Below are 26,170 nucleotides of genomic sequence, written 5' to 3'. Positions count from 1 at the left end.
GAGGCACATTCATGAACTTGATACTTGCTCATATTTAGACAACCTTGCTTTTGTTCCCTGGAATCTGCGCCTAAATTTAGATGACTGCATCTAAATTTACACACAGTGGTGTCTTTTTCAATCATCTATTTGTCATGAGTTTTGCTTATTAGCTCTTTTTCTTGTACTTTTTTTAAACATTATTAATGCTTCTAAACATTTTGCTATGCACGTTTGCTGCGAAATAAGACCTGTTTAGTTCACTGATACTTTATGGTTGTGAACAGTCCTGAGATCTGCAGGTATAGGGTGGTATACAAATTTAATAATAAGTAATAAATTATTAGTAATAATGTTAATCTTAGGGTTGGGCTATACATGAATATAGCCTGCATTTGGAGGCTAAAAATACATATCCACCATAACATAGGGTGTATGGCACTGAATATTTTCCTGGTGCAACAGTTTTACAGGCATCTTCATGTGGACTATGTTCACATCTTGATGGTTTTGCTAGAATGAGTGCTTAGAAACAATAATTGTAAATAGAGCAAATAGAATTTGAATGCACTTAGTTTCTTGGCTTCGGTTTTAGAATTCGCACTCATAATGTAAGTTCAGTACTCTTGCTTTATGCAACAGATGCCTAATTTCTTTTTGCAAGTTTTTTTATTGCATAGTATGTATTTAGCGACAGACAATGGAAAATTGTCAGGGTGATGAATTTGCTAGTTGTTGAATAATGTATACTACAAATCCTTCCACCAATACTTAACACTGGGATAAAGTTATGGTGATCACCCTTTTTGGAAAGCAGGCTAGAAATTGAGAAGAAAGTCCTTGAGAGCTATAGTAAAGTACCCTACTGTACATATATTTTCAACCCCTGGTACTTTGGTATGATTGTTGACTCAGGTAAGCCAGGGTCTATGCAGCAGGGGGATATGAGCATAGGCAAGTCCAATGTTTTTCCTGCTCAGATCCCAAAAATTGTATTTATAAATTTGGTACTAGAGAGATGAGAGTATAACTCTGCTAACACAATCGGGCCTTCCTGGCATGCCCATACTACACCCCTCTGTGCTCCACAATCCGCTCATAAAGGTTGAGGGACCACCTGGAACTGGGCATGGAGGCTCTAGCAGGATGTGGACATGAGAGAATTTTGTAATACTTCCTCGCACAACGGAAGTGCCTTTCCATTGGCACAAGCCATTTTTTTATCCATAACATTGCACTCTTAAAACTTTATTTTTCATTACATTTTGTACAGTGAAAATGGTTCTTGAAAACTTTGACATTGCGTCCACATATAATGGATATAAAACCGAAAAACAATAGTCCATATACATAATTAAGTGGGTAGTATTCATTTGCACTAAATGTTGGTCAACATCTCTTATAGTTCGCGATCGTGTTCGGACAAAAATGGAACGTGACATTTTAGTAGAGGTTAATCATCCCTTTATTGTCAAGTTGCATTACGGTAAGTTTAATAAGCATCCTAAATTGCTAAAGTACCGTATTTTTCGCTCTATAACACGCACCCGACCATAACACGCACGTAGTTTTTAGAGGAGGAAAACAAGAAAAAAAAATATTCTAACGAAACAGTGGATGTATGATTTTTGTGGTTCATGCTGTGGCCCCAGACATGTGATCTGACAGTGAGTTTGGGGTAGCCCAGTGCAAAAATCCTGAGGATCCATGTGGATCCATGCTTTGTAACCACATTTTAAGTGGGAAGGGAAGGAAAAGCACTCAAGGGACAAGGATCACGCGTGGGGTGTGGAGAAGGATGCTGCTAATAATGCAGAAGAGGGGTTTAAGGGGAGAAGAAGCACACATGGGGTGGGTGGAGAAGGATGCTGCTAATAATGAAGAAGAGGGGTATAAGGGGAGAAGGCTCCTCTCCTCTCCCACTTTGCTCCTTTAAAGCAAGCAGGCTCTGCTTTTCTCCCTCCTCCCCGCTCATCCCTGGCTTAGCGAGCTGAAAAACTTTGCTGCTATGTAGCGAGCTGAGTGGGGAGGAGAGAGGGACAGAGAGCCTGCTTGCTTTAAAGGAACCAACTGGACAGGAGCCACTTACTCTCGTGTAAGCGGCTCCTCTCCTCTTCCGCTTTGCTCCTTTAAAGAGGCAGGCTCTCTGTCCCTCTCCCCTCCCCACTCAGCAGCTCTTCTCCCGCTTTGCTGTTTCAAAGCGAGCCACGGAGGAGGGAAGGAAGGTGAACCATGGATCCTCTGCTCACGACTGCAGCAAATCCCCCCCGCCACCCGTAGGCATTTCCTCCATAACACTTTTCTTTCTGGGAGAAAAAAGTGAGTGTTATGGTGCAAAAAATACAGTAAATATTGCTAGTTACTGGTAACTATGATATTTCGTACGTATTTGCCATTTATAAAATCCTGATACCTTCAAATAAAATATAGCAAGTTCTATTGAGACCCAACCTACCATCTTGTACTCCTGTACAAGTTAGTTTGCATAACTGGCATTTGTTAAAGCAGTTAATTGTATAGGAGATTTCATCCATACTATTCATTGCAGAAAATCACAAAAAGACAAATGCTACATTTTGAAGCTTGATCATTAGTAAAGATCAGTTTCTGAACAAATGTAATTTTTGACATTCTTTTAACTTCCCTAGTGTTAAATTTTAATATATTTTTAGTTATGTAAATATTTTCATGTTGTAAGCCACCTTGAATGTGGCGTAATTATGGAAAGGCCTCGTACAAATATACAATGGTGTTGTTAAATTTACCTCCCTAAGGGTTCATGTTCAGCTTTTGTGATTTCAGTACTGTTTTGGCAGTTTTCTCACCTATTTAGTTAATTAATATAAGAAAGAAGAAGAAATACTCTGTTATAGAATATGTCAGCTATACTTTCTTTTTAAGCATTGGCCAGAACAGAACATACTTAGGTTTTATTTACCTGAGATTTACCCAGTCCTGTTTTTAAAGGGGTGCTTTGCATTTTGCATATCTCTGAGGCAATTAAATTTTAAATTTTGAGAAGCAACCCACTGTTTACTTTTTCTGTTAAAGAAAAATATTCAGTATTGAGGTGGAAGGGATAGAAGCTTTGATGCTGTTCTCCAGTGAGTGATCTGGAACTTTCTTGTTGCTGAATGCAAGTTACAAGTCGCCAGATCTATAATAAATTTGGCACTGTCCAGCAGTTTAAAGTTTCAGAAGTCTGGATAACATGTGCTTTGGCAATGTGAGGTCATAGGGGTGGGGTGAGCAGAAGAAGTAATTTGCTTCTAAAAAAAATAACCTCAAAAGCAACTCGACAGAATCCTTACACTTCCACATACAAAATGTGCGCAGTGTCTATTTTCTTCAATACCCATCACTTGCATAGTACATACAAAACACAGAGCAGTTTTGCATTAAAGCGTCAAATAGCTCATAAAACTTCTAAAACCTTTTTTGAATGCATAAAATACATATGAATCTTAACATTGGTGTGGCCAAGATAAAAATTGCTTTGCGTGCTAGTTTTGATCTGTATGCTACAAATATGATACACGCTGTATAGAGTAGACTATAGTTGATAACTTTGTGCTCGTGGAAGAGCTTTTAATCCAGTGGAGGGTGTCCCCTAATGGAAGATGGAGGGAGGTATTTCTTGCTGATTTCCTTGTGCCCCTGCAGCGGCCAGTGCCAGCCCCCACCAGTGGCAGCTTCAGAAAGTTGGGGACTCCACCAGATCAGTGTGGATGGTGGCATGGCAGGTGTGGGGAATAGAGAGAACGGGAAAAATTTGCATCCCTCCTTCTTTCGTCAAGAGATACCACAGCTGGATCTAAAACCTTTCTATGACTCTAGCCATAATGTATAATAAGCAAAGATGCTCATTTTAATGTTGTTTGAAAAATCATAGAACATAGTAATAGCTAGGGTGCAGCATTGCATTTTAACACATTCTTGAACGAACTTTTTAATGATCCAGCATAATAAAACAATATCTTTGCAATAATAGTAACAGTCAATAAGTACCTACATACCCAAGAACACAATACTTTTATTAAAATAATGTTGATTTCCCCCTCAGCTTTTCAAACAGAAGGGAAACTATACCTTATTTTAGACTTTCTCAGAGGAGGAGACTTGTTTACACGCTTATCCAAAGAGGTAAATGTTTCATATATTGTTGTCACAATTCTGAATTCTATTAATAGAGGTTGTGTTTATTTTATGGAATGTGCTCAAATGTTCAGGGAAATATTTGCCATGATTTCTTAATTAATTGTACCAATGAATCTAAGTTACTTTACACTGCATGCTCTGTGTTCATATATCTCTTCCGTTCTGTCTCTTCTTTCTTCCCCTTTGCTTTCCACACTTAAATCTTAAATATTTTGGAGGGTCGGGAGTGGGGGAATAGAGATGCAACAAATGTACTGTTGAATTATCCTTAGACAGCTGATGTAGAAATGCACCCATCAGAATTCAAAGTCTGTTGCATTAATAATGCACTTACTTGACAGTGCAAGTGACTTTTATAAACATGTTTATATACACAAATATAAACACTTGACATACAATTTTTAGTTTTCAATTTAAGTTTAAACTGGAAAAAACCTCTTCAATCTTTTCTAATCATAGAAACTGTTTGCTCTGTATTAACTTTAGACAAGTATTATGCATTTTCTCTTCTAGGTGATGTTCACAGAAGAGGACGTCAAATTCTACCTGGCTGAATTAGCACTTGCTTTAGATCATCTGCATAGTCTTGGAATAATATACAGAGATCTAAAACCAGAAAAGTAGGAACCTTTTATTTTGAATATGATAGAAATACCATATTCTCTCTCTAGATTTTTAATCCTCCCAGTATGCTCTCTGACAATCATTATTTGTTGTAAAGAAAATCAGCATAACCATGTTTCAAACAAGCTTTATCTTTTTTTATAGCATATTACTTGATGAAGAAGGACATATTAAATTGACAGGTAAATAAAAACAAACTTCTACTACATAAATAATTCATAGACAGTTTTCTTTTAGTATGATAAACAGCGCTAGAGAGGGGAAATGAAATTATGCTGGTGAAACACATGCAAAGTATAAAGAACCTGTTTTCAAAACTTTGCATGTTCTCATAAGATTACTAAATTCATTGTGCTTTCTTTCTCCAGATTTTGGTTTAAGCAAGGAGTCTATTGATCACGAGAAAAAAGCGTATTCCTTCTGTGGAACAGTAGAATATATGGCCCCGGAAGTGGTTAATCGGCGGGGGCATACACAGAGTGCAGACTGGTGGTCTTTTGGAGTGTTAATGGTAGGTTTCTGATGAACTGAAAGTGGTGGTAGAGTCTCTTGATCCCCGATCCTTGGCTCATTTACTTGGGGGTAAATTTCGTTCATTTCAAATGTAAATAATTCAGAAGTAGCAGTTTCTAGTCCAGAAAATAGTAGGAAAGAGAAGAACTTCATGCTTTCAGTGGTAGTATAACTGTATTTTTCCATGTATAAGACTAGTTTCCGCCCCCACCTAAAAAATAATGTCAGCAATTAGGGGGCATCTTATCCACGGGGCCATCTCCCCCCATTTTCTTAAATCTGAGGCCCCACAAAATAGGGGGTGTCTTATACATGGGGGCATCTTATAGATGGAAAAATACGGTATTTCATTCTGAAAAAGATGTGCAGCTCCTTATCCACAACCTTTTTTCTTCAAACACAAAAAATTAAAAACCAAGGCCAAATAGCTCAAGCTGCTTCTGTCACTCTTGTCTGCAATTTACAAAGCCACCACTGGGTTCTACAATATTTTGGTTACAGTATTTCATAGGTGCATAAATACCATAAGACTATGATGGACTAAATTCTGCCAGTATCTATAGCTGAATGCAATCAAGACAACAAAGAAAAGTAATCCCTGGTCAGACAAAACTATAAATAATATAAATCTTAAAAACCAAAGTATATTACAAAATAATTTTAATTTAAGCTTACTATCAAATGTTTTAAAGCAAAACTGAGATGTTTAAAATGCAACACATTATTTACAAAAGAATAGCTTTTTTTTTCAATCATAAAGGTTGATACAAGAAGTAGATCCTATAGAAGTTGATACAATTGCATAGTAAGAATAACAAATAGATTCACCAAAAAAGACTTCTTAATTTATTATAAGTTTTAACATTACTGAGGATAGAAAGTACTTAGCTATCTTATCACTAACTTTTCCTGAGACTCACCATTTAAACAGTAATAGATCAGAATTGCAGCAAATCATCCACCTAGAGTAGCTAAAAAAGAATCTATCCTCCCTGGGCACCTTGTGCAAATTGCAGTCCAAAAAAGTGACCCACAGATTCTTTCTACCTGGCTCCATAGGGACAAATACATTCCTTAAGTGGAATCTTTGCAGATCAGCCAGTTGAAAAAGTAGAGGGCAGGTTTTATTTTTTGTACAGTATTTTAAGCAACTTGTTTTTGTTTTTAAGGGTGGAATTCAACTCCATGCTGTGTTGAATGATCCTTCTTTTCAAACATATCAGTTTCTAGATGGAACAATTTCCCCTCTCCCCACATGCTGTTCTGGAGGTTCTCCCAATGCCCTCTACCGAGCCAGTTTCAGGAGGTGGGGCCACAGAGGGGGAGGGGAAAGCCCTCTTGTGCAACAGAAGCCCTTGGGCAGGTTTGTTAGGTGAATTTTGCCCTATACATATATGTGATAGCAAACTGAAACGATATTTTGCAATACAGTGGGCCTACCACTTACATGAGGGTTCGGTTCTGGGGGTCTACATGGAATGGCAAATTCAAAACTGCACAAAGTCAGGAACCCTCAGAACCAGCCCCAGTGAGGTGTTGCTTACCAGGCTCTGGGAAGCTCATGCGAGAGCCAAAGGAATGTTCCTAGAGCCCTTCCACCACCTTCCGAGAGCCCAATAAGTGAGGTGGAGGGCTTAAAAAACACTTTCCACAGCAGGAAAGTCTGCTGGGAGTGCGGGTGGGTGGGTAGTGGAAATAAATGAAGATTGGGGAACGGCAAGTTTTCCCCGCTCTCCATTTTCTATGTAATCGCCCAACCCTACCGTGTAAGGTAGTGGGACGCAGGTGGCGCTGTGGGTTAAAGCCTCAGCGCCTAGGACTTGCCGATCGAAAGGTTGGCGGTTCGAATCCCTGCGGCGGGGTGCGCTCCCGCTGCTCGGTCCCAGCGCCTGCCAACCTAGCAGTTCGAAAGCACCTCCGGGTGCAAGTAGATAAATAGGGACCGCTTACCAGTGGGAAGGTAAACGGCGTTTCCGTGTGCGGCTCTGGCTCGCCAGAGCAGCGATGTCACGCTGGCCACGTGACCCGGAAGTGTCTCCGGACAGCGCTGGCCCCTGGCCTCTTGAGTGAGATGGGCGCACAACCCCAGAGTCTGGCAAGACTGGCCCGTACGGGCAGGGGTACCTTTACCTTTACCTTTTACCGTGTAAGGTTGAGATTGCCTAAGTAAAGTGATTGTAAGTTGCGGACCCGCTGTACACTGTTGTCCCCTGTTTCTTAGTTAGATGCAATTCAATAATACTTCCTTAATTACATTACAGATAAATTTGTTTTACAGAAATGTTCTGCACTCTTATTTTAAAGTTAACTTTGATGCAGTTTTAAAGGCCACTAATTTTAGACTCTGGGTTAAGGAACACCTAGTTAATATTAGTTCTAACATGCTACTTAACCCTAGTTAAGTGGCGTGGGAGGCAAGGCTACTAAAAGGAAGCATAAGATCCTAGTCTTGCTCTCAATTAGATTAAATAGTTCAGTTCTGAGAAACTTAGAACCCAAAATAAGTTAAGATACACCTAATGATTAGAAGAAATATAGAGTAGTAAGCAGCCTTTTTATTGACCCTTACAGAATAAAAGACTTGTTATAACCTACACTTAAATCTGTGGGTGTTAACACAAGCACATTTTTTATATTGGAGAATTGTAGAGTTGGAAGGGACCATGAGGGTCATTTAGCCCATCTTCCTGTAGAGCAGTAATATTTTGCTCAACGTGGGGCTCAAACGCACAACCTGGAGATTAAGAGTCTCATGTTCTACCAACTGAGCGTTGGTGAGTGGAGAGTTTTTCATAAATCACATACAAAGTTTGTGTTTGCTCAGATATAAGACAACAGCAGTATTTTCTTACAAGTAGACAAAATGAAAAGTGTGCTTCATTCAAAATAGCTGCCTTTTTATTTTTAGCTTCAAACGCACATTAGATGTAGAAATGTACAACTAGCTATTAGCATCTGAATTAGGTTAACATGCACTGACTACATCAAAGGTAGATGTGTTAAACTCCTGAAAATGTAAATAGTTATGCTGCAGAACATTATTATGCAGAGTTATTGGTTGGTATGCACAATTTGTTTTATAAACAAGGTTCTACTAGTTTTGTCAAAGAGAGGAAGGTGGTTGTTGCTGTTATCATTTATTTCCCACCTTTCACCCTAAGGTCCCAGGGTGGGTCACAACAATCAAATGTGATGTTGAAAAGAAATTACCTGGTCTTTTAATATGATTGATGGACGTTTTACTTTATACAGTTTGAAATGCTCACTGGTACTCTACCTTTCCAAGGGAAAGACAGAAAAGAAACCATGACACTGATTCTCAAGTGAGTACACTCTTATTATACGTTTATCTCACCAGGTATTCTACTGGGGATGCCCTCCATGCTGCAATCTCTAATTTCTACTATTCCCTCATTTTACATCCCGACTCCATAATGCATTCTGCTAATGTCCTTTTCCACTCTACTGTCCTTCCTATCAAAAGCTGTACGGACACTTAGTCAAGTACTTCTCTAATACATAATAATGTATTTGTAGTCCCATTATCTCCTTTAAAAGTTACCAAATTATATTCTCCTTGATCTGTTATTAGTTTCACCATCCTGAAAATTCTAGTGGAAAAAATGTCTTAACGTTCTCTTTTTGTTACTACTGTTATAAACCATTGGTCCTTCTGGTGTCTCTCCTGTTTCTGAAACCTATCCTTATCATTGCATACTGATTTAATTCTAAACTCCTGACAAGTGGGTGGAATTAAGGTTTGCATTGTAGATTATTATCCAGCTACAGTATACCTCTGGTATACTTAATGCATTTTTTATTTTTCAATCTGGATACAAAATTTGATACTGTGGAATATACCTATACCTAGGTTGGCTGTAGTCATATATCAATATATCAGACTTGGTCATATAATAGATCTATATCTGACTACTATTGTTATACTTCTGAAGCAACTTGAATGTCTTTTGGTCTTTGCTATGTATATACACTCTCATACTTTCTTTGTCACTATGTCTTAGCTACCACTCCTGTGGTAATGGCAGAGGATAGTATTCAACTTTGTTTTACTCAGAGTAGACTCAATGAAATTAGTGGACCTAAATTAGTCATGTTTGTTAATTTCTATGGGTCTACACTGAGTAAAGGGATGCGGGTGGCGCTGTGGGTAAAACCTCAGTGCCTAGGACTTGCTGATCGTATGGTCGGCGGTTCGAATCCTCGCGGCGGGGTGAGCTCCCGTCTTTCGGTCCCAGCTCCTGCCCACCTAGCAGTTCGAAATCACCCCTAAGTGCAAGTAGATAAATAGGTACCGCTTTATAGCGGGAAGGTAAACGGCGTTTCTGTGTGCTGCGCTGGTGCTGGCTCGCCAGAGCAGCTTCGTCACGCTGGCCACGTGACCCGGAAGTGTCTCTGGACAGCGCTGGCCCCCGGCCTCTTAAGTGAGATGGGCGCACAACCCTAGAGTCAGACACGACTGGCCCGTATGTGCAGGGGTACTTTTACCTTTACACTGAGTAAAATGTGGTTGAATACCACCCAGTACTTTTGCATGGTGCTAGACTTAATTCTCTATAAGGGGTCTGTTTTTTATAATTTATAAACTTGTGATTGTATTTCATATTTAGTCTGTCTGTTCCCCCTCTACTGATATTATCATTTTATTCCACAGTTTTTAACTTTGGTTTCTTTAGCCATGATCAGACTGAATCAAGACAGATTTTTTGTGTCTATTTTGTCCTAAATTATCAAGGCATGTTTTTGTATATACCTGTAAAAACAACAACCAAGATGGCTCTCATTCATGCAGCTATATAATCTAGAGAGTTTCTTGTTGGAACAGGGTTGTGTTTTGCTCAACAGTAACCGGTTATGAATCAAATATTTTCAGAAGAATCTGCTGTAATGCAAAGTGGTTAATCATAACATTCCAAGGACATTGTGTGTTTCTAGTTAGTTGAGCTAAAATTAATCAGTGTCTCTTTGCTAGATGCAAACCAATGGAATTCCTACAGAAACTGTTCCAGGAAATGATTCTCATTTAGTTACAGAAGAACCAGTTAGCCTTTCCCAGTTGGTTTGCCGTGATCCAGGCAGTTTACCTCACTGGTTTCAGGGAGCAGGATCAACGGATTAAACAAGAATGTATTCCATCATAGTACCTTTTACATTGAGTGTGGCCTATTAAAGCATTGCTGTAGTTCATAGTGTTCACTCATAGTGTTCCTTTTCTGTTTATGAATTCCAGTTACTGAAATGAAGAGTGGAAAGTACATGTGAAAGTTAGCAGAAGCATGAGTACTGAGGACTGATCTTAGGAGTTCTGTTCTCTTACTAATTCCTCCTTTGGCTTTACTGACATTGCTTTCATGCTAAAAAAAGAGAGATTTTTAGGCTGCTGGATATACACAATCCTACCAATGCATGTGGAAAAATTCAATTAAGAGAGACCATAGATGGCAATGAAATACAATATTTGTGTTTCCTTTCCATAATTTTCCATTATGTTTAGTTTCTGAAGTTCCAGCATTTCACAGTTGGAATAGGATTTTTTGTGTGGAAGCAACATTTGGGCCTTTTTGTGTGTTTTCACCTACTTTATTTTCAGGCAGAAATGACAGCCAGTGGTTTCCACCTAGTTGCGCAACAGACTTCCCCTTGTTTCCTTTCCCCTGTCGCCCACCCCCACTTTTTGCCTGGTGTACTTTTGAAGATCCTCCAACCCTCTGGAGCAGAATTTGGAGGCACAGGGAAGGCTTCAGGGAGAGGGAAGGAAAGGAAAGGGGGGATGTCCCATTGCAGAAGGGGAAACCTGCTTGTGCAGTGTTGTGTTTAAAACAAATGAAGGTGGCATTTCCACTATAAACTTTGTATACGATTAATGTGTTTTTATTGTACAGAGCCAAACTTGGAATGCCTCAGTTTTTAAGTCCAGAAGCTCAGAGTCTTCTCCGAATGCTTTTCAAGAGAAACCCTGCTAACAGATTAGGTAAAGAATTTAATTAAGTTATCTACTACATACTTCAACATTAAGCCAAACAAATCCCTAATATATCTGCTGTTATGTTCATTGCTGACCTCGGATAGGTGCAGGTCCTGATGGAGTTGAGGAAATTAAGAGACATCCATTTTTCTCCACAATAGACTGGAATGTAAGTACACACAACGGAGTAAAACACACTTACAACATTTCATGTTAATTGTGTTACAGCTTTCTAACGTGTTAAATGTGTTTGTCTTAGAAATTGTACAGAAGAGAAATTAATCCACCATTTAAACCAGCAACTGGTAGACCTGAAGACACATTTTATTTTGATCCCGAATTTACAGCAAAAACTCCAAAAGGTAAGATATATATATATATATATATATATATATATATATATATATATATATACCGTTTTCTCAGGTGGTTTGGGAAAGTTACAGTTTTAATCTGAATCACGTGCATCATTTTTAACTTTTATGAGTCTAAGGTATATAAATGAAATAAATCAGTCATACAGTTGCTATACATGAGAAACAGGAAAAAAACCTCAATTTGTGTTACTCCCTTGGTTTTGTGTTACCTGACACATAGGTGTCCTTTTAATCTGACTTGAGTATGCAGCAGGTCTTTTTTGCCAAGATCTTGTGTTTTTCATGTTCTACCAAAATGGGTGTTGCATTTGGTTGGGATAGGGAAGATGGCCTTTTCAGTTACGATTCCTGGTCTCCCGGGACTCAGTTTTTAGATAGAGAGGCCTATCCCTCGCTGTTACCTTCCAGCATGATATGATGACTGGGTTGTTCCATCATGTATTTGACCTGACAACTGACTAAAATGGTACGCCGCTTTTTAAATATTCTGATCTTTGTTGCCTGTCATATTGTTGTTTTGTTCTGATCATAATTTGAAATGCAGCTTTTTGTGCAAACTGCCTTAGGCATTTTTATGAAATATTTCTAAAAGAGGAATATATTAAATAAAATAAAATAATTTTTTCCCCAGATTCACCTGGTATTCCACCTAGTGCTAATGCTCACCAACTTTTTCGGGGCTTCAGTTTTGTAGCTATTGCAACCGATGATGAAAGTCAAGCAATGCAGACATCTGTTGGGCACTCGATTGTTCAGGTGAATGTTCATTATGAAGTTAACTATTCGTATTGGCTGGAATTTAGGGGCCTGCAAGGAGATCAGATATTGCTTGCACAATATGTATGCACAAGCTGTGCCCAAAGGATAGATAATCAAGTTTCACATATAATCTTATTGAAGGATTTCCACATGCAGAAAATGATATTTGGAAGTGAATCCATTTTCTTCTTCAAGCTGATTATATTACTGGTTTGCATGAGGAAAAAAGCCCTTGCGGTGCAGAAGCGCATGGAAGTGTTTCTGTGACGTTAATCTCTTTTTGTTTTTGTTATCTGTAGCTTGCTGTATCTCAAGAGCTCAAGCTACTTAATGTCTTGAAGTTATTTCCACATGCAAAGTAAACAAGTAGATTGCTTTTTCTCTCTCATATTCTGTCCTTGTTTTTGGCTCTATCAGTTTAATTTGAATAGCTTTTGCTACTTATGTGCTCATAACAGACCAGTTCTACTTTGCATGTGTTATTAAACATTTTATTTGCCTTTTTGTTATGTCCAATTTGAGATAGTTTTATTCAGAAAATAAAAATTATCAGTTAATAATGCTTTGGGGCACATAACCTTAAAGAAGCCTTTGGTAAGCTGGTGTCCTCTAGATACTGTAGTTCAAAACAAATGGAGGGGACAGGTTTGTGAAGGTTGCCTAAAACCACGAATTAGTGTTGTGTGCGGAGGCTACAGTGGAAAACTGTTTAATGGCTTCCATAGAAGCCAGACTATGTAGCAATGGTTTAAAGTTAACTTCTATATTCCAGCTTGTTTGGAAGCGAATAAGCATAGTTCCTAGTTTTGATTGCAGCTTCCTTGCTTGTTGCCCCACACATGTAAAGGGAGGAGCAAATGAACTATATGCTGAACCAAGGGGTAATGTGAAAACCAGCCGTTTGTGTCTTTCCACACTATTCAGTGTGTTTGAACATATTATTCAGGTTGGAGAAGAAGTGAAAATCAGAGTGGAAAATGCTTTCTTTTAAAAGTTCAATATTATTAGTTGTACATTACTGTTATTACTATTATTAGTTATTCATTACTGATAAACATTTGTTCTAAAATATAAAGATCTAAATTGGATATTTGTAAAGAATGCATTAATTGATAATGTTATTTTGGTAGCAGTTACACAGGAACAGCATTCAGTTTACTGATGGATATGAAGTCAAACAAGATATAGGAGTTGGCTCCTATTCGGTGTGCAAGAGATGTATACATAAAGCAACAAATATGGAGTATGCAGTAAAGGTAATTAATTGTTTCAAGCATCCATAATGCTAGCACATTCTCAGTGCACTGAGGTAATTGGGTAACCAAGGCTGAGAAGCATTTTGAGGGCTATGGGTTAAGATGAGGGGAGACTGTTATAGGCTTGTAGTGAGGTGGCTTCGGCAGCTAAAGGAGATTGAGGAACTGGAAAAGCAGAAATCTGCAAACACCCAATTAATGAAAGTGTTATGAGCTTAGAAGGAAAACTGGTTTGAAGAAGGGTGGCTCTTCACACAAAAATGTTGTTTCAAATCCTCTGAGAGACTTAAAACAGTGGTTGTAGGTATGAAACAATATTGACATGGGGAAAACTGAGTTAATAATATAGTTATTGGTTCAAATATGTTTGCTCTTTTAGATAATAGACAAGAGTAAAAGAGATCCAACAGAGGAAATAGAAATTCTACTACGATACGGACAGCATCCAAATATTATTACTCTCAAAGATGTAAGTAGATGATTAGCAGCTTTATTGCAATTCAGGCATAAATAAGATGCTTTTGGCATGTACAGTATTTAATCTTTCATTAGGAGTCTGCAAATGCACTTGCTAGGTTAGTGGAACGAAGATTGTTATGCCTTTTGATTTCAGTGGGTGTACTCAAAGTATGACTAATGTTGGATACAACTCTTTGCACAACTGAGCACTTAAATAATGTGTTACACTTTTCAGGTGTACGATGATGGGAAATGTGTGTACCTGGTAACAGAACTTATGAAAGGAGGAGAGCTGTTGGACAAAATCCTTAGGCAAAAATTTTTTTCAGAAAGAGAAGCCAGTGCTGTTCTACTGACAATAACAAAAACTGTTGAATATCTTCATGCACAAGGAGTAAGTCTGCGTTCTTGAGGCATATATTTGAAATGCACTACCTAGTTAATACAATAGATAAGTTATTCCGTTGTTACAGCTCTTGAAGCTTTCATTTTATTTTAAATTCTCCCATCTGGTCTGTAAGCATTAACTAATTAGATGCTAGTTTGCAATAGTTCGTTAGTTTGTGTAAAGACAGAAGAATAGGTACACAAGAGCCAGTTCATATCTTTTCTGTAGATATGGTGAATAAGGGCAAGCACACAAGTACCTTATGGATAATTAACTTGTAAGAATGAATGCTCATGAATATATATATATATATGTATGTATATAAGACCCAAAATGATAGACTATGCTCAATTAATTTATTTTGCAATAAAGGGATGTTGATATTGGATGCATTATATTCTTTTTAAATGTGGAAGAAACAACAGCCATGTTTGTTTGGTTGGTTTAGGTTGTACACAGAGATTTGAAACCTAGCAACATCCTTTATGTTGATGAATCTGGCAATCCGGAATCTATTCGAATTTGTGACTTTGGCTTTGCAAAGCAGCTGAGAGCAGAAAATGGCCTTCTAATGACTCCTTGTTACACAGCAAATTTTGTTGCTCCTGAGGTAACTATCAGTATAGTTTTTTGGGGTGGAGGTGAGAGTGTGCAGTCTTATGACCTGCTTCGGATTTCTTAACTTGGGTAAAGTTACATGTGTCCTGGGCTTCCATTTTAGCCCTATATATTGGGCTGGGCATGCCACAGTGCTTTTCAGAGTTAGAGGGAGAACACAAGGCATTCCTGCCCCCTCTTTTTAAGGGTTTTGAGACTGTTGATATATCAAGTGGTGCACAAATGATTTAATGCTTTGTTTACCTCATAGTTATTAAGCAGAAACAATATAGTTCCTCCCCCTTTCAGTGTACTTCTATACTGATGTAGTCTTTTGAGGGTTCTTATTTTACTTGAACAGAATTTTCCTGTTTCATATTTCTTTTTGCAGTCCTGTGGTGGCTGTACAGTGGAATTGTCTTCACCCTGTGTGCTTGCTTCAGTGGAGTGACTTTTTAAATAACTCACACATTTTTTCTTAAATGTCTAATAGAAGATGCTTACTCCTTCAATACTTGCACATAAATCTGCTCTGGAGGGTCCCCCACCCTCTGGAGCAGATGTTGGATGTGTGCAGGGGGCTGTAGGGAAAGAAGAGGGGTAGAAGAAAAACAGTTGATGAGTGGATGCCTGCTTGTGCTGCATTGGATTCCACCCATTTTTCAATAACCAAAGGAATTGGCTTTTTCTGCAGAAACTAATGAAAACATTGCTTTCCATAGGTTTTAAAAAGGCAAGGCTATGATGCTGCATGTGACATATGGAGCCTTGGTGTTCTGCTTTATACAATGCTGACTGGGTATGTTTGTAGGTTCTAAGTTGGAAATTGTTACATTAATTTGTAAAAGTGGATTAGAGGTTCTTGTAGCTTTTCATCTCAGAATTTCAAAACTAAGTTGATATTCTCTTGCAGCACCACAAGGTATTGCCTGTGTATATACTCTGTCCTACTCTGTTACCTTGAGATCTGCTCATGTCCCCTTGCCCTGTTGTTCTGCTGTGCTTTCTTGTTCTCCCAAGTCATTCATTCATGAGGCAGATAGTGGTGATGAGAGATGAAACTGCAGGGCTAATAGCAATACTGAATAGGTTTCAGTATTTTCTATATAAAATAGTATTTTTTTTATTTCTGCCCTGCCCATCTGACTGGGTTGCCCCAGTCACTCTCGGTGGTGTCCAGTATATACAAAAACATAATAAAACATTAAACATTACAGGGCTGCCTTCAGATGTATTATCCCCTTGACATATGATGGGAGGGTGTTCCACAGGGTGGGTGCCACTACCGAAAAGCCCCTCTGCCTGGTCTGCTGACTTTCCTAAGTCTGCTGAATTCAGTAAGATGACAAGCTACTACCTAACATGAATTTCCCCATAATATGAATATGCATTACTATTTTAGTGTCGTTGACACTTGTAGTAGTTGGAAGTTAACAAGGAACTCAAAATCTTTGTGATTGTTATTATTATTTTTAGCTACACTCCATTTGCAAATGGTCCTGATGATACTCCAGAAGAAATTTTGGCACGAATAGGCAGTGGAAAGTTCTCTCTCAGTGGTGGATACTGGAATTCTGTTTCAGATACAGCAAAGGTAGCATATATGTTCCATCCATTGTATGTTAGATGTGTTTTTGAATAACATTTCATGGTGACATCTGAAATAGTCAACAATTTATTGTTTAACCAACTAGGTGATTATAAGACTACATCATTGTAGATAATAAAAGTTGAGCATATAAATAAAATTAAGTCCATGATAAAAGAAACGTGGCAAATGGGCATCCCTTGCATTAGATCCAGAGAGAGATCAGCAGAACTCTGTTCCTGCAACAGCACTTTCTTGACTCCTGCAACCCCTTGAAAGCCACTGCTAAGAGTCTAGCATTCCTCTGGAATGATACATGAAACTGAGGTCAGAAGACACAATTTGTTTCCTCCCTTTACGTCACTATTTGGAAGTAAATGCACACACTTGGAAGTACACAGCTGCAAGAATTGGGGAAGCACTCTTCCAAGATTAGGGAAATGTGGGCTTTTCACAGGAATTGTCTTCAGCTGAATGGAACTTAATGAGGATGGAGGTACTTGCAATCAGGGTAAAGATATGAGGCAGTAGACAGATGCACTGATGCCTTATCTGCAGATGCAGAAAGTGGGGGAGAGGAGGAGCTAAGCAAAAAGGGACAAAGCTTGCTGAAAACAGAAGATGCTCTCAGCTCCGTCACCCACTCAGTTACAGACCATACTTAGGATATTGGGGGGGGGGGGGGCATGTCACTAATTTTACAATCTTATAAATTATAAATGAATATGCATTTCCTTCCAGTGATAGATGTTGCAGACTATGTCTTTAAAATGTGATGGACACTACAACTTAAACAAACAAACCACCATTGGAACTCTAGTATGTTGCTGAATTGTGATTTATTTAAATTAATATCCTCCAGATGTTTTTAAGAAGTCTCTCTGTATTCCTGCTCCTCTTTCTTGATAACAGACCTTTATCCCTATAGCATTTGAAAATATATTTGGAAATATGAGAAATAAATAATCTGAATCATTTTTATCAGAGTGTATGTAGTTTTGTGAGATTCAAAATCTTAGATTTGTTGCATATTTTAAGCCTTAGAACGCATGCCTAATTAGTTCTGTTATATTATTAATAGGACTTGGTTTCGAAAATGCTTCATGTTGACCCTCATCAGAGGTTGACGGCTGCCCAGGTCTTGAGACATCCATGGATTGTCCACTGTGACCAGTTGCCTCAGTTCCAGCTAAACAGGCAAGATGCTCCACATCTTGTGAAGGTAAAAATATGCATTTGTATAGCTGTGTTTTTTCATCTATTTTCCCCTTTAAAATTTGCAGACTGCCTGCATCTCCTTCCATTTTCCCAAGTACCCGGTCACTGGCTGTACTTCCATTCCATAGAGTGTCCCATTACTATTACTATTCCTACCCCTCTCCCCATTAAACTGAAGAAGAAGAAGAAGAGTTTGGATTTGATATCCCGCCTTTCACTCCCTTTAAGGAGTCTCAAAGCAGCTAACATTCTCCTTTCCCTTCCTCCCCCACAACAAACACTCTGTGAGGTGAGTGGGGCTGAGAGACTTCAGAGAAGTGTGACTGGCCCAAGGTCACCCAGCAGCTGCATGTGGAGGAGCGGAGACACGAACCCGGTTCCCCAGATTACGAGTCCACCGCTCTTAACCACTACACCACACTGGCTCCCACACCACACTGCAGTTTCAACTTCCATTTTGTTGTTTGTGCCTGGTAGATTTTCTAAGGCTACATACCTCTTGCAGCACTGATTTGCTGAAATTCTGTAATACTACTTCCATCACTGGGGAAACAAACTGTTATACTGTTAAACAGGGAGTCCCTTCTCTATAGCTTAAATCACAATTCAGGTATAGATGTCTGTGGATTCAATAACAATGTAAAAATGTACCTAGTCTGTATTATTCTATTTGTCACCAGCTCTGGGCCTGCAGGATCAAAATGTGAAAATGCACAATAGAATACGGAACATGGAGTGATTAGAGATTCCTTCTCCCTTGGCTTATAATCTAAAAGACACAAAGGAAAAGGAATTGGTAGAGGGGGAAAGAAAAATCAAGTCACTATATCCCCAGAAACTGTGGGCAATGTGAACCAAAATGACACAAAATAAATCTAGAGCTGTGCACACAGAGCTTCAGTGTTAAAAAAAGTTGGATTTGTGAAGAGTGGGTCAGCTTGCACATTATAATGTGCTGCTTGTTTAAACTAAAAATAGCCCCTAATCACTTTTATTGATTTTGAATCACATTACAATTATTTTTTCAACCTTTTTATTTTTAGGGTGCCATGGCTGCTACATACTCAGCGTTGAACCGCAATCAGTCGCCAGTTTTAGAGCCAGTAGGCCGTTCTACCCTTGCTCAACGAAGAGGAGTGAAAAAAATTACCTCAACTGCCCTGTGAAGTGACCTTAGTTGAAAAATGTGGTACCATAATACGATGATAGCACAAATCATGGCAACAGGTAGCACATATCCAAGATACCTGCAAGCACACTGTTCCAGCTGGTACCTATTATGCTGCTGCTCCTGCTTTCATCTGTTCTTGCTTTAAACTATCAGTGGCAAAATATTGCCCTTCAGATGGAATATAAAGTGGAATCAATGGGAAATGAACTATTCATGGAGATAGTAGAATTCCATACACCTGTCACATTAAATACACTGAATGAAGCACTCTCTCCCCATATAGCATTATTTTTATAGGGAATATTTTTACTCCCTTTAAAATATTCTTCGTTACATGTATGGATGGACAGTTTATGTTAAGCACTTAGCTTAAACAGTATGTTTATATTAGCACTGTATTATTTGTGCCATCCAGCATTTTATATGTTTTTGTAAACTTTTCATAAGCAGTACATTTCTGTACTGTTTCCTTTTACATGCCTTCTATTTAGACTAATTGAATTTGACAATTACGTTTGATTAAATGGTTAATCAATATGGTTAACATCTCTAAAGCAGCTTGACTGTTAAACAGCTATTGAATGTAATTCTGTGAATGTGTTTTGTGTATGTCTCTCCACAGACATACGGTTAGAAGTCATGGGAATCCAGAGCTGTTGACGGATTTAATGGCACATTAGGTTTCTCACCATCAGACATGTGGAATTGAATTTGTACTGACATGAAAAAGCAACTGTGTATCTCCAGTGTGCATGTCCTTTTTGTGGACATCGGACGCCATGGCAAAATAGTTTAACCAGTTTTGTTGTGTTTAGTTGTAATTGGTCATCTAAAACCCAAAACTTTGCTGCTTCAAGAGTAGGGATAACTCTTCCACAGAGCTAATCTGAAATAGGGTGGGAAATGGAACATTTAAAGCTAAAGCAGTGCATTATCTATTAATGAGCATGCCAGCAAAAGAAGAAAAAAGTCAGGAAATTGCAATTAGGAGGTTGGCTGAACTTAGGCTATTTTCAGCTTGCAATCCAAAGCAGAATGGCATTTGAGTTGAATGGGGATGTGCCCAGTGTCTTCAGCCTTTCCTAGTGGCTTTGCTATTAGCATTGGACTTTTGGTCATTGCTAGCCAATCAGCTGGCCAGCTAAGGCTACAATCCTAACCACACATAACTAATGACTTAGCCTGAAGACCACAGTGGGGCCTGGACTTTGTTTTTATTATTTTAATGAGAAAGTGGGGAAAGGTCTGTGTTCCCAGCTTGTTTGAATTGTCTTGGTGTACTTGTTTTCTGGGAAATATTGAAGTTGTATTTACTAAAAAGTTTGATATGTTGAAGTACAGCATAATTTTGACGGATCATCCCAGAGTTCTGCCAAAGAATTTTTTTTATTTAATAGCAATGTTTCTGAGTTTTGAAAACAATTTAGTCCTAATTCAGTGTGTTAAACAAAATAGCAGCAAGATAGGCAGTGAGTAGTAGTTTTCTTGGGTCTTACAAATGCTTACCTTTTCTAAGGTCACTCAGCTCCATATAGTATTCTTAGTCTTCCTCCTGTAGTAACTTCTAGTGCTTTGCATCATGCCTTGCCTTACAAGCTCATGCAATTCCTTTGGTTTTGTTGTTTCAGGTTATTTTATTTTTTATTTATAAATAGTATTTCGAAAGCATGCTTTTTCTTTCCTTCCACATCAGACTAGTCTGCAAAACAAGCCTGTGCTTAGAAGCTGCTAATCTAGCCACCCAGAGGCCTTTAATTTACTATCTCTTTATTTGCTGTATTTTGAAATCCAGTTTTCTTCTGTTATGTTTGGAAATCTTTTTAATAATTAGACAAGCTGCCAGCAATCTTCCTTGCAGCAACAAATCCAAAATTGCTCATGCCCTCTGTCCTCAATCTCATAGTTAAAGACGCAATTGTTACTCAATGACATTTCGTGTAGATGTGGTAGAACTAAAATATCTGGGCAGTGAACATCCCTTATTCTTCATTCATGTGATTTTGAGTGTTCTGTGCAAAGAATGAGCCAGCTACCTTTTCTAGTTGGGTTTCCTGAATATTGTCTCAGAAGTATTCATCTAATATTGTGGATTCAGAGTATCAGCATAGGAATTGGTGCTGGGGGGCTGCAGGGGGAATTGGCAGAAATCTCCCTGTCCTCCTGTGTAAGCCTCTGCTGTTTCTCAGACCCCTTTTTAAATGGAAAGGCAATACTGGACCCAAACATCTTATGCTTCTTTTACTCTGTTTTTAATCAGATATTTTCAATAGACTGCTATTTTAGCTCGGTGGTCCTTCATGTATTTCATTCTTAACTAGAGTAGTTTCAACTACTAGTTGATCAGCACAATAATACCTCTGAAGCACTTACGACGCAATTCATAACTGTTTAATCAGACATTCCATTTGTGTCTCTGATCTTGTGAAGAGACAAGCTAAAAAAACTCAGCATTTTTTACAAAAATAGTCCCTGTTTCCCACAAATAACTTAAATCAACCCAAAGGAAGGAAGCATATAATTTCCATGGTCAAGCTTATTCAATCTTGTCATAGATGGGCTAGCTTAAGTTGTAACACAGCTATCATATCTTAAATTTGATAAGGATGCTAAAATGCTTGCAGCTATTGGCTAAAATCCAGTATTTTGGCAAATCATTAAAAAAAAATTCAATAGCAACGTAAGAGATATCAATAATGGTATAGGGCCTTGTTCTCCTTGGCATTAACGAACAGTTGCCTTGGGAAACTGAACTGATTTCTTGCAATAACTTGGGCTTTTTACCTGTGATTTCAAATTAGTTAACACATTTCATGAACCTGTAGGAAACTGTTTTAGTCTCATGCAAAGGAAGACCTCTTTTAGGGATTGCTTTGTCATTGACGGTTTTTTTATCAGATGCTTTAAAGATGCTTGTCTTTTTGCACTTGCATTAGATCTATTCATAACAGTCATCATTCTGCTTTGGTAGCTCTGCTCTTGAGACAGAGGCGTGTCTTAATTTAAATCATTCCCTTAATGTTACGTTTACAAAATAACTTTGCACAGTTGGATTCAAGTATATCCAGTCTTGCATTGTTCGCTTGGGCTTTGCGACATCCAGCTTTTCATCCGGGACCACTCAGGCTGCAACCCCACTTACTAGAAAGTAAAACCTGATCAACACAATAGGATTTATTTCTGAGTAAATATGCAACAGGATTGCACTGTAAATCTGAAAATGTTGCTCTTGAGTGAAAACTCACCTGACCCTAGAAAAATGTGAACTACTTTAGGCTAGTGTTCGTTACTATGTCTCCCTAGAGTGAAATTCAGTTGTTCATCCTAGCGTTGCTGCTCCAGCAGAACTTTTCCACAAATGAAGGAAGAACAATGGGGATTATTTGTTGATTTCCCGCTCCTCCTCCTCTCCAGAACTAATTTTCAGGGGCACTGAGGGCCATAGGCAGGAAGGGGAGACCAGAAAAAATACCTCCCCTCTTCCTATGTTAGAGGGTGCGCGGATCACAGTCCTCACGCCTTGTGTAGGGGCAGCAATTAGTTAGTCCCTAGTTGCTAACTTACACCCTTTTTCTTATACAAGCACTCCTTCCTTTTACCTAAACTCTTCTTTATAACAAGTTAGCTTTCTGGACAACACTCTACAGCAATAACGTTGGCTTGTTTCAAACAAGACACATCCATATCCAAATCCAGAATTTTTTTACTGTCTACACTCAGCTTTTCCTTGCTGTGTAGTAATGCATTAATATGGGAATGGAAAATGGATTCAGTGTTGCACTGACTGTCTCATACTCACAAGAGAATCAGGATCCTGCAAAAAACACGTATAGGTGCACATGATTCAGAAGATAAGTTGTACTGCTTCAATTTTGGCTTTTTCTGAATACCTCAGGCAGTGATCAGGGAGGCTCATTTTCATTTTCTGTAAAGAAGTCCCTCAACTAACGGAAACATATTTAAATTTAAGAAACCATTGATTTGGTTGGCCTTATTTTACACATGGATATGCTCACCCCAGCTCAGTTATATGCTAGAAACTATTTAACACCAAGTAATTTTACAGTTCCTCTAGTGCTCACAAACCTGTTCCCTTTAGCGCTATTTCTTAGTAGGCTGATTTCTTAAAAGATTTTAAACCAAAGGATAAGATTTGCAACTACTGTAAAATATAACTGCAAAATCATGTTATTTCTTATACCTGAGAGGAACCACCAGTCTACTGCTGTTGCTTTCTGTCTGTGGCTTAAAATTTTGGTATCAACAATGCAGTTATCACCGAAGCCCCCCAAATATTCAAGAAAGCATGTGTTTACTAAATTTGATTGAATTGTCAAACTAGTTGCTTTAAAATAGATTCTGTGATGGATGACAAAAGGCAAACTCATTTAAAGTGTTTAGGACTGTTGACTTACCCAAGATTTTTGGAGGGTAAGTTTGAAAAATTTAATCACAATAAAATAGCCCAACTCAGTCCTTTAATCCGTTCAGTGATGATCACCTGCATAGTCACTTGGTTAGAACATGGTGCTGAAAAACCCTTTCACTGATCTTCACTTGCTCACATTTCCCCTTCCACAAAGTTAATATTCCCTGTGTATTCATAACTGTGGTAAGAGAAATAAATATGCCTACTTAGATTCAGAATTGGCACCTTTGAAACCACTTTAAAATGTCACGACCCTTAAGACACTCATATGAATGTAAGGAAGTTACATTTTCATTACTCTCAATATATAAACTGGATATTCTGAATTTATTGCTACTTGATAGAGAGGTGGCAAGAATTTGTCAGCTTAATTTATAGCTCTAGTAATATGAAGCAGTTTTCCAAGGCCCAACAAGCCACCCTGTGACAAGATGTCAAACCGCAAGATTTTCCTCAAATAAGCACTGTACTGGTTTTATGACATCTCAAAAGTACTCTTTACTGTATTTTCTTTTCCCTACAAGGTATGATATGGAAAGAAAGAAAGGGCTTCAGAACTGCAGTTGGATGTCCAGCAAAACAAAATAAATTAGTACTTATGTTCTCAATATCCGAGCAGGAGAAAACTGAGATTTCTTACAATCATTCTTGTTAGATTAGCTGTCTGTCAAGACCAAGCAAGCAAAGTATTTAAAACTGCTTTTTAAATACAGAATCAGGGCATAAGGAAATAATTGTATGTAGTTTTGTTGTAGTAAATGTAGTAGATGAACTGAAGCATTGCTTTTCTGGTAATGGAAAGGAAGGCTTTTGTTCAGAGGCATGTGAATCCTTGGTAAGCAGTAATGAATGGCTTTTAACTCATGAAAGTGATGTATATGATTAGCTTTATCTTTATACTTCTGACCTAGGGAAAGTGCACTCATGAGGGATGTAATTATTTTAACAGTTTTAGTGAAGGGAGGGGGAATCTACATAAGAGATTTTTTTTTAATATCAGAAAATATTTTTCTACAGTTATGTACAATCATTCTTTATATTGACTTCTTCAGCATGGCATGCAAGTCTAAGGTACAACAAAAGGACCTGGCTGTATTGTACCTTTAGAGTAGAAAATTAAAATAGCATCTGTTGGATGCTTTTGTTAGCATCATAGAACTGAAGTGCTGATAAGGAGACTAAAGGACTGATAACTTCTGGTGGTTTTATTGAGAGCTATGTATGTTTTCAAAAAATACTGTATATGTGTAATCAGAAATGTTCCAGATATAACCACAGATGAGCCTTGAAAGATACAATTGCTTGTATCCTTGTCAAAGGGCAGGTTTTGTAGTCTTCAAAAGAAATTGAATTTATACAGCAAATAAACTTTCAAAGATATATTAATGTGTGCATTTCAAGTAATTTACTACTTCTCTCATTACAAAACAAGTATTATTCATTAGTTGTGTGATTCTTAGCTTGTTCACATTATGTTGTATGGAATAGTCTCCTCCGTGCTCTGAAGCCTACTGTGCATGCCTGAATAAGTAGCAGAGGTGCCCACAAATAATAGTTGGCAAACATGCCAAACTAACGTTTTAGACTCCTGTAGTAAATGAAGAATTTCTAGAGCAGGCAGACGTTGTGTTACAGACTTGCATGGCCTTCACGTCCAAAGTCCAGCATAACCTAGTTTCTCCTACCCCTCTTCAGAAACTGCATATGATTGTGCTGGCCTCTGGAGCAGGTTTGTTCTTGCACCAAAGGTTTGCATAACAACGAGAAACTCCCTACTGCAGCCAATCCCAGTGGAACTTGGTTGGACTGTCAGGGAGACCCACTTGCAAAGGAGCAATTAGAAGATTTAGGGAAGCTCCAGCTCATGGGCCCTACTGCCAAATGAAAACCTGGAGGGAGAATAAAATTCCATGAGCAAATGGGAGATCCATTCATCTGATCAGCAGGTATAAATGATCCTGACCCACCTAAAGATTCACAGGGTTTTCATTTGCTGGTAAGCTCTATATGCATGTTTAAATAACCTTTGTCTTCCAAAATGCCAGTTTTTAAGAAGTCAAATGTTTAACTTCATTGGTATGAAATCTCCCATCCAACCTCCCTCCCTGTGCTGCATATTCTGGCATGGAATATACCAAGAAAAAACATAAATACCACACAATTCAATTGTTGATAAGTGTATTCATAGCTGCGTGGAGTCCCATCCACAGGGAAACTGGGGTGTGGGGTGGCATGCTGTTAACACTGGTGTGCTAAATTAGGCCTCTACAGCGACACTGGATTTCTGATGCCCTTGCCTTGACAAACCAGTCGACTGCTGATCTCTCTTCGCTGCTGCAAACTGATGAAGCTGTAATTTAGGACTGTGGCTTTCAAATTCTGAGCTAGAGAAAAGGAGTTCTTTGAACTTATCAGATCTTCAATAAGATAATAGTAGATAAGCTTCCCTGAAAGGCAGTTTGCCAGTCCATAGCAATCTGCCTCTGTGATCTGCAACTACAGGATAAGAGTTCAGTATATTCTATTTAGAGCAGGGGAAGTTAATGAGGTGCCTCCAGATGTTGCTGGAGTAGAAGAAACACCATGGTACACCTGCATCAGCACAACTGGACTCCTTCATTTGCCCCATCTGCAACAAAAACTCCGTGTCTTCACCGTATTGGTCTCTACAGCC

General features: G+C 38.4%; 1 protein-coding gene across 2 annotated transcripts in view; it reads left to right on the top strand.

Annotated features, from left to right (window-relative positions):
* Nucleotides 1–24,876, top strand: part of RPS6KA3 (ribosomal protein S6 kinase A3) — a 43,523-nt gene extending 18,647 nt beyond the window's left edge. The window contains exons 5-22 of one of the 2 annotated variants that reach the window (XM_083734296.1): nucleotides 1,385–1,465; nucleotides 4,043–4,122; nucleotides 4,651–4,757; nucleotides 4,906–4,943; nucleotides 5,130–5,272; nucleotides 8,527–8,597; nucleotides 11,175–11,263; nucleotides 11,362–11,426; nucleotides 11,517–11,619; nucleotides 12,266–12,390; nucleotides 13,527–13,649; nucleotides 14,029–14,118; nucleotides 14,344–14,502; nucleotides 14,945–15,106; nucleotides 15,816–15,892; nucleotides 16,570–16,687; nucleotides 17,763–17,903; nucleotides 18,943–24,876. In XM_083734296.1, coding sequence (XP_083590422.1) covers nucleotides 1,385–1,465; nucleotides 4,043–4,122; nucleotides 4,651–4,757; nucleotides 4,906–4,943; nucleotides 5,130–5,272; nucleotides 8,527–8,597; nucleotides 11,175–11,263; nucleotides 11,362–11,426; nucleotides 11,517–11,619; nucleotides 12,266–12,390; nucleotides 13,527–13,649; nucleotides 14,029–14,118; nucleotides 14,344–14,502; nucleotides 14,945–15,106; nucleotides 15,816–15,892; nucleotides 16,570–16,687; nucleotides 17,763–17,903; nucleotides 18,943–19,065 — 1,895 coding nt within the window. In that variant the 3' untranslated portion in view covers nucleotides 19,066–24,876. Of the gene's footprint in view, nucleotides 1–1,384; nucleotides 1,466–4,042; nucleotides 4,123–4,650; nucleotides 4,758–4,905; nucleotides 4,944–5,129; nucleotides 5,273–8,526; nucleotides 8,598–11,174; nucleotides 11,264–11,361; nucleotides 11,427–11,516; nucleotides 11,620–12,265; nucleotides 12,391–13,523; nucleotides 13,650–14,028; nucleotides 14,119–14,343; nucleotides 14,503–14,944; nucleotides 15,107–15,815; nucleotides 15,893–16,569; nucleotides 16,688–17,762; nucleotides 17,904–18,942 lie in introns of both variants that reach the window. The other variant, XM_083734295.1, reaches the window with a different exon arrangement.
* The last annotated feature ends 1,294 nt before the right edge of the window (nucleotides 24,877–26,170 follow it).

This window comes from Podarcis gaigeae (genome assembly GCF_964106915.1).
Source record: "Podarcis gaigeae genome assembly, chromosome: 4".
Lineage (NCBI taxonomy): Eukaryota > Metazoa > Chordata > Lepidosauria > Squamata > Lacertidae > Podarcis > Podarcis gaigeae.
The sequence above is the reverse complement of the archived record's forward strand: the minus strand, read 5'-3'. Positions and strand labels throughout refer to the sequence as shown.